The sequence below is a fragment of the Quercus robur genome, chromosome 2 (assembly GCF_932294415.1).
Source record: "Quercus robur chromosome 2, dhQueRobu3.1, whole genome shotgun sequence".
NCBI classification, from domain to species: domain Eukaryota; kingdom Viridiplantae; phylum Streptophyta; class Magnoliopsida; order Fagales; family Fagaceae; genus Quercus; species Quercus robur.
Window position 1 is genome coordinate 56,259,691 of NC_065535.1, and position 9,319 is coordinate 56,269,009.

Consider the following 9,319-nt stretch of genomic DNA (forward strand, 5'->3'; position numbering starts at 1 on the left):
CCACTTATCAAGGACAACACAATCCTCCCCCCTCCCCCCATTAAAATCGGTCCTCGTTCTCTAGCGAATAATTTGGAAATAGTCATTGCACACACACCCAATCTTCCCATTTCCCAAGTCACTTCCTCACATATTGGATCACTTTTGGACCACTTCCTGGGGTAAAAAGAATAATATGATCGTCTGACCGTGGAGGTGCTAAGCATTTGGACCTGCAAAAATGTCTTCAACCCGCCCAAAAAATTGAATGCTGTCACGGTTTTGTGTAGCTGAAAAGATCCTATGCAGTGGAGTGCCCATGGCCTAGTATTGTAATAGCACATCATATATTTTTTTTCCTTCATGTCCTAACCCCCACATTCTTATATTTGGAGGAAAACTTTGTCCCAACTCCCAACTATTTGGTTTTGAAATTCAAAGCAACTCCAATGCTGACACAGTTGGTATCTGCATTTTGCAGATGTAACATATTTTGCATTGATTGGCTACACAAAACCAGATAGCTTACCTTGTATGTCGGCTGTAACAGATACTTTCTTGCTAATGTAATGCCCAACAGAACAATAATGTAAAATCATGATCCAAACAGAGGGTTTATTATTTCTGAGAGACTGCTGCTGTAGATGGATGAGAAAAATGTGGAGGACACTTGAGCATATTTTCATAGTTGAGCCAATATAACAGAATATGCATTAGAAAATCCCAAAGTTTACATGCGAACAGTTTTACAGGGAAAATTCTATTACATTGAAATAACATATTACAGTGAAACAAACATTGCCTAAAAAACTTTTATTGGAAGTACTTCCAATGTTCCGGAAGCTCTGGTCAATCAGGGCCTCGGCCTCACACGGCCCAAATGATGATCACAGGAGGGAAATACAAAAAATAAAAAGTGAATCTGCATTTTTATTAGAAAAGCACCATACATATACTGCTCACTTCTTCAACAGTGTTGCACTGCATTGAGCCATAATCTTTGATGCCCTTGTAATGGAATCAGTCATATAGAAATTATCAATGGCAGGCCGGAAATCAGTCAAACTCATCTTATGACTGCAGTCAGGCTTCAATGAAGCTGAAAAGGTTGCCGGCTCTCTCTCATCCATGTTTAAGAGGTTTGGTGCCACAGTCCTGATCCGGGCTCGAATGGCACCAAGTGAATCATAGGGCAACCTTACTCCTGCCACCTCGGACAGTGCTCGAATAATCTTCCAGTCGTCCCTGGCATCACCAACTGTTGGAACTGCAGGCAATGTTTGTTGTGAGCACCCTTCTGTATTTTCATAGATCCCTTCCTTCTCACTGAATGCTGCTGCCGGAAGAATGATATTGGCCCGATACACGCTCTGGTCCCCATGGTGCCCTTGATAAACCACAAAGGCATCGGATGGAACCTTTTCCATGTTCACATCATCTGCACCCATCAGATACACGAACTTGGCAGATTCAATGCTATTTGCAGATTCGGGCACAAGTCCAAGGTCAAGTGCTGCAGCTTGGGCAGCCTTAAGAAGCAATACGTTGAAACCATTCCAATCAGGTCTGACAACTTTCGCATTCTTTGCAATTGTTTCAACAACAGAGAAAATTGCATCCTTGTCCTCCCTCTCAAAAAGCCCTGCACCAACTATTATTGCTGGGTTCTTGGCATTCGCTAGGGCTGAGCAAAAGGGATGGCGACCCTCAGCAAGTTCAATAAGTGTTTTAGGGCCTGTACCAAGATGCTGGTGATCATAATTCAAATCAGTTGCAGGGCCAATGTAACCAACCTTAGCTTGGTTTGCACGAACTGTCTTTCTGATCCTCGCATTTACCATGGCAGCTTCAACCCTTGGCTGGCAATTTTGTTACAGAGCATTAGACACCATCATCCAGAATACTCAAAACATGAAACTTACCAAGTTACCCCCACCCATCCACAAGCCCAACACATCAAACAACTATAGAGGACATATTTTACCGAACAACTAAAGAAATAAAAAATAAGGGTTTGGCAATTTTTAGAAACATGGACTAAAATGGAAAAAGGGAAAAGAAAGTGAGGGTGCACTGATAGATGCTGTAATAGTAGTACATATATGAAAGAAACTTCAGTAAATTGAGAATTACTTTGGACCATGTGCACCCTACTAATTGAATTAAAGATGTAAGATATTTACCTGGGTACCGACCAAAAGGAAAACGTCTGCTTTTTCAAGACCAGCAATACCACTATTCATTATATATCCTGATCGGAGATCAGCATCAGGGTTCTGGCCATTTCCCTCGCACCATACATTATTTGACCCCATTCTGTTTAAGAAATCTTTCAGTGCCATCATGGATTCTGCATCAGACAGCTGACCAGCAATACCAACAATTTCCTCTGGTTTAACTTGAAGTGCTACCTCAGCAACCACAGCAAGAGCATCACGCCAGCTAACAGTCTTAAACCGCCCATCAGCACCACGAATCATAGGGTCATTTAGCCTCTGCCTCTTCAAACCATCATAACAAAAACGAGTCTTGTCAGAGATCCATTCTTCATTTATGTCCTGCAACAAGTCAGAGCAGCTATCAGATAGACTGGCACATTAAAAGAAGGTAAAAGACAAGTCTGGTACCAGACCACGCATATTAGGGTTTCATTTAGTTAATAATTAAGCCAGGTAAGTTCCTAGAATCATAAGTGTCCAATAAAAATGAAAAACTGAGCATGAAGCTGCATTGCTTATTAAATGGAGAAACTGGTTTGGGAAAGGAACAGTCAGACTTTTAAAGATGATTGTTGTTTCAATGGTCTTAGATACCTTACATATCTCCTCATTTCAATAAAAGGTTATTACTTATACCCAAAAATAGCTAAAAAACACACACCTCAATTTTCAGATAAACTCAATGCAAGAAACATATTATAGTTGAAAGATAAAACAAAAATTTAAGTCCTGATTAAAAAAAATGTCAAATATTAATCTTTACACACTTAGCCAAAAAATAGAAACCTTACATGATAATATAACGGCCAAAATAATTATATATTTAGGAATCCATGTTATCAAAGGACTTCCTAAGATATGTCAATCATCTTCTACTTTTGTATCTTATCGAACACGTTTAACTGTTATGCCTTTAAGAACCAGTAAATTGGGGTAACAACCAGAGTAAAATGGCATCCATAACTAGTCAGATTGAGACTTATCAAAATAAAATATAACTACTTAGATTGATTTGTTAACAAAATCTATGGCAATCAATGCATACGAGACAGTTCATTTTACCAAAGTTCTATCAGGGACTCAAATTTAGTGACAATCATATTATATGTGATGAATGAAAAGCTAATTGGTACATGGAAAATCTACTTGTCAGGCCCTCTTATTTCAAAAATCAGAAATGGCGTCATATATGTGATGAATGAAAAGCTCAAGTCTTCGGCTGCACAAGACAGTTTTGCAAAATAAAAGAGGGACTATGATGCTTTTGCAAATACAATCAAGTAACACTCAAATAAATAACAAACATAACCTACAATGTAGATTAGAGTACCTCATTTAACCGCGGAAGGATGCGCAAGACCTCTGGACCTCTGCTATCAATTCGAATGTTGGATCCAACTGCATCAGTAACATCAATGCTCTCTGTTCCCTTTAACTCCCAATTTCGAGCTTTAAATGCATAAGGCTTTGAGGTAAGGGCTCCCACAGGACAGATATCTATCACATTTCCAGAAAGCTCACTAGTCATTAGTTTTTCAACATACGTTCCAATTTCCTCTCCACTGCCACGACCTAACATGCCAAGATCCTGAACCCCAGCAACCTCCGTTGCAAACCTAACACACCTGTTCAACCCAAAAATGTTAACATCAGAAGCTTGTTAAGGCTCATGGAGCTACAACTAAGCCGCATACGCATTGTTTCTGTAACAAAAGTTCAAGAATTTCTTATTTATTGGATGCTGCCATCAAATATTTTATATGTTGATAATGTTCAATTACCAAGTCTCATAAGCCAAAAAAATATCAATAGCAACCAAGAAGTACTACTAAGACTCACAGAACCCATGGCTGAAGCAGTAATCACACGTTAGCAAAGCTGTACAAGCAATCTAATTAATCTACGATTTAGTGGACTCACAAAATAGATAGATTAAAACAAAGCTTCTATGATGTACAAATAGCTATGCATCAAATCAAGAGAATTAGAGGTAATTCTTAAACAGAAAACTAACTTTAAAAATTAAAAAATAATAATAATAATAAAAACCTCTGCAATGAAGCCCAAAAGTATTGCTACCAGGAAACCCTAGAAAAATGGTCTAAGCAGGTCAAAAAACTAAATACGAGAAATGTCAAAGACTAAAACAAGGCATAAACTATCTTTTAATTGTTAAGGAATGGAACAACGTGATCTTGCGACAAATAGTTTTCAACCCGAACTAGCAATGAAATTAATAAAACTTCCATAACTTTTTTGAGAATAAACGGCAGAGTAAAACTTCTATAACTTCGTACTGCAATACATTATACAATCTAAATCCAAATTGATGCCTAGTTGCCAATTCAAAGCTGAACTAATTACTTATAGGTTTTGTTAGGTTCTAAGGAATTAGAAACTAATGTATTAGAACTTCAATGTGTAATGTTGGCAAACTATGATCAAAACATTTAGTCTAGATTTAGGCTGCTCAAAGTGTGTTTTTGTGTAAAGTTGGAATCGAGTATACTGCAGGATTTACTATGTAAATCTGCAAGGCTTGATCCATCGAAAATGAGACTCGATTGATCAAAGCTCGTGCAGATTGTTTTTCTGCAAAATTTTCCAATTCAGCCCAAGCCCATATGACGTGTAAGGTTTTATGTTTTGCCTTAAGTATAAAAGGAAAAACCCTAACCACGTTTTATCGTTGTTGTTTATGCTGTGTGTGTGAATCTCTTGTGAGATCTAGAGGTGTTTGCCTTCATACATACTTAGAGTACGTTTGGTACACTAAATATAGATTACATTAGGAATAGTAATCTTTATTAATGGAAATAGAAGACATTGTAATGGAATAACTATTACTATTCATAAGTTTGGTTGTTACATATGGAAAACTTGTAAAAGATGACGTATAAGGAAACTTTATATTTTTGGAAATATATTAATTTTAAAACCTATTATATATACTAAGGAATATCTATTACATCCATTTTAAAGAGGAATAGTTATTCTTCAATTTAAAGAATAGTCATTCCAATGTAATAACTAATCCATGTAATAAATATGCAACCAAATGACCGAATTGCTATTACACATGAATAACTATTCCATTACAAAAGTTATTACAGTATACCAAACGTACCCTTAGGGTTATCAAGATCAAGATTGATGTCAAGAGCTTGGTAATCATTTCAATTGTTGCATAAAAAGCTTAAAGAAAACACAAGTGGGAGTACTTGTGGTTGCTGTGAATCCAAGAAAGAAGTAGTCCGTGAACTCGGAGCTGTCACGTAGTCCTGGTAGTAAGTTTTCTACTCGAGGTAGCAATAGGATATTAGTGGTCTAAGTCACTATTGTAAAACTTCAATTCTTTCATAATGGATCTGTTTTACCTTGAGGATAGTTAGGTTAAATCTTCCCTAGGTTTTTTACCGGTTTGGTTTTCCTAGGTTATCATATCGTTGTGTTCTTTATTTTCCGCACTGTTTTAATGATATGATTTATCTCTGTTAACCTAGATCTATATAATTTACCTAAATTAATCACTTGGCTAAATAACTAAGTTAATCTGTTTGTGTTTAAGGGGTCTAAAAACGTACAGGTTTAACTATAAAATAAAAATAATAAAAAGTCATTGCTTCAGCATTTAAAATAATATATATATAGTTCTACTATAAAAGACCAATACTGGCACCTTAAATATAATTTTCCTTGAAGTTGCAATCCCTAACGCAAAACTAGTGTCTTCTCTTCAAATCCACATCAGCAAGGCATTCTATAGCTACAAACATTCCTTGCCTAAGCAGCAAACAAAATGCCACTGAAATATTATTGTGGAAGTAGCTAAAAAGCATGAACTTTTATTCATTCAACTCTAGTAGTACCAGGACAACCCAACTCATGTTGCTCCAAGTAAAACAAGTATCTAGATATAATTTCCATCTCCACATCCCTCAGCCCCATTTTCATTCCTTCCTTTTTTTCTGGAGAGGGGGCCATGGAAAATTGATTTTCTATTACTTTGCAAATTCACCTATTTAAAAATTATATTAGGGGGTCCACGTGTGAAGTCTAATTCAAGTAAACATCATGTGTTTTTCTAAAGGTTTAGGTATGAGCCTTTTTTTAGGTTTTAAAACAATATTATTCTGGTCAGTTTTGCAGTCAGAAGGTCCTAAGTATCTTATATTTTATTTTCTTTAGATCCAAGTTAGTCTTTTATTAGGTTTTAGTTTACTATTCAAACTAGGGGTCCTAATGCTACTAATACAAGAAAGAGTCCTTATATATATCTGTGTTCAACGTACTTAAAGGAGGATGGAGTCGATAAAAAAAATTAGTTAGTGATTTGAGCATTGAGGCAAGTTAGCCTGTGTGTTTTTCACCTTTTATCTTTCTTATGGTACTATACAGGGATACTATTTATATAGCCCCTAAAAGCCATAAAATTCTCTCTTTTCCTTCTTCCTTACAACCCCAAATAAGCCCTTTATTTTACCTATCAAAACCTAAAACCCCATATACTTTCTCTACAACATAGCCATATAACTCATTAAACCACCTATTAATTCCCAACACAACCACAAAAGTTGTTCTGCCACAATTTTAAACCTTAGACCCACAAATTCTCCTAACCCTAAACACACAACAAGCACATGTAGACAAGTTCTCCTATTTTCCCTAAGTCAGTAATTCACACACCCAATGGAAGTTGACCATATGCTAACACATTCTAAAGGGGAATGGAAATGCCATTTGGGCCAAAGGCCATTTGCATTTAGAAGAAAAATTTATATATATAGGAGATAGGAGATGAAATGCTGGCTTCTGACCTTGTACATTGAATGCACCGAGTCATCACAGTCTTCACTAGAGGACCAAGATTCTTGTCTACCACTGCTCTCTTCACTTCAGTAAACCGACCACGATCAGATCCAAAAGCCATAGACTGATCCTGGAGATCACATTCTCCACCCTGATCACAGATAGGACAATCCAAGGGATGATTCATCAGCAAAAATTCCATCACTCCTTCCCGAGCCTTCTTTGCCAACGGTGTATCCGTCTTAATTTTCATCCCTATAAACCAAGCACTCTCATATGAGTCAAAAATATTTTAAAAAATCATCCAAATAAAATTAACTATTCACTATTCATCCCTAATCGCCCAAAACCATTCAAAATCAAATAGCAGTATTACAGATTACAATATATGAACGGTACAATTAAAGTCTAGATGATAATGAAAAGCAAATGCTTCATATCATGACATGAACAAAAATTAACAAAGCATAAAACTTATATATATATATATATATATATATATAGATGCAATAAATTTGAACATATGGTATGATTGCTCGTTATCAATAGACCAAGACACCAATTGGGTTTTCCTTGTACGCGGGATTCAAACCCAAGACCTTTATTTGACTTTACACTGGAACACAATACCAAACATAAAACCACCATATATCCATCCTAGTCAACTCAACTCAACTAAGCCCAAAACCAAAAGTGAATACATTACAGATTATAGAATTATAAGAGCAAAAAAATCAAGATATAATGAAGACCCAATTGAAATGTAAGAGTTACAAATTCTAGCAACATACCCAATCAGCATATAAAGTGAATTTTCTGTTACTTGAGCTACAAAGTTCGTGAGCTAAAATGAAGAGCGAGAAGAGAGAGAGAGAGAGAGAGAGAGAAAAACAAACCGGGAAGAGCGGGCATGGCGCAAGAGGCGACGGGTTTGGGCGTTTTCTCGACCTCGACGAGGCACATGCGGCAGTTTCCGGCGATGGAGAGGCGACTGTGGTAGCAGAATCGAGGGATATCGACGCCGGCGATTTCGCAGGCTTGAAGGACCGTCATGCCCTTTGGGACTTTCACGGAGTACCCATCGACGAACACTTCGATCGCGTCTTCCGGGTTGGGGAAATGGACTCGGGCTCCGGCCACAGAGGGTCGGGGCGACGGAGGAGGGGGATCTGGAGTCGGGTCGGGTTGTGGCTGGGATTGGGCGGACGAGGTCTCCGGAGTAGAGACAATGGGTCGGATGAAATGAAGGGACGATGATCGAGAGAGCTTGGAAGCAGTGGGTCTGATGACCCTTGAGGCGAGCATACCCAACCCCATGAATGTTGTTTTTTGAGTCACACTATCTCTGTGTCTCTTTGTGAGTGAGCTTCAGCTTCTCTTGCTGGCTGCTGCTTCTGATATATATATTATATTATGGGTTTGGTTTGAATGAAGAAGTTTGAGGAAATGGGATGGGATGCGTGGATTTCCCAACGCTTTTTCCGAAACACAAGTGATTTTTTGATGGGTTGTTTGATTATTTTTTTGGGTTTAACTTTAACCGAACCGACCCGTTTCTGACTTGTGTGCCTAGTCCCATTTTTTACAAATAAGGGCCCGATCTTTTAGCCCACATTAAATTCTTTCACATACTAAAGGGCCACTTTGCCACGTCTATATATATATATATATATATATATATATATTAATATTAATATTATACTCATGCAATACACAATTTAATAAAAAAGTATATGTAAATTAAACAATTTATTTCAATAATATGATTAAATTACGTATCTTAAAAAAATTAAATTAAAAACTTTGAACTTATAAAGGAGATTTTAACTCTTTGAGCAAAAATAAAAATGTAATAAGGCACATATAAACATAACACAAATACAAAAATGCTGAAATAAAAAGATGAAGCCCTTTTAGGAGAAAATACAAAATTTGATCATTCTTAAATAATAAATAGATAAAGTGTAAATATTTATAGGGGTTTATATAATGGATTTCATGGATTTAAAATTGCCTTTATGACTTATAAGCAAAACCTTTAAAAAAAAAAACACAAAAACGAAGAAGAGAAATACATACTTGCAATAGTATGGATGGTAGGTTTGATAAAACATTCTACTATGGATTTCACAAACATCAAATTGCTTAAGTAATAAGAAAAAACAAAACAAAAGGAGAGTTAGATTTATAATCAACATAGAAATTATTAGAGAAGGAGATTTATTGATAATGGTGGAGAGAATTGATTAGAATAATAAGTAGTGTTTCTACTTTCTATCAAAAAAGAAAAAGAAAAAGAAAGTAGAAGTCGT

At 36.5% G+C, this 9,319-nt stretch overlaps 1 protein-coding gene across 1 annotated transcript; it reads right to left on the reverse strand.

Moving 5' to 3' along the window:
• Nucleotides 1-667: 667 nt before the first annotated feature.
• LOC126714103 (NADH dehydrogenase [ubiquinone] iron-sulfur protein 1, mitochondrial) lies at nt 668-8,469 on the reverse strand. The gene is made up of 5 exons (XM_050414102.1): nt 7,904-8,469; nt 7,016-7,262; nt 3,529-3,823; nt 2,163-2,537; nt 668-1,838 (listed from the first exon to the last, which is right to left on the reverse strand). The coding sequence occupies exons 1-5, from the start codon at nt 8,322-8,324 to the stop codon at nt 939-941; spliced, it is 2,238 nt and encodes a 745-aa protein (XP_050270059.1). The 5' UTR covers nt 8,325-8,469; the 3' UTR covers nt 668-938.
• Between the last annotated feature and the right edge of the window lie 850 nt (nt 8,470-9,319).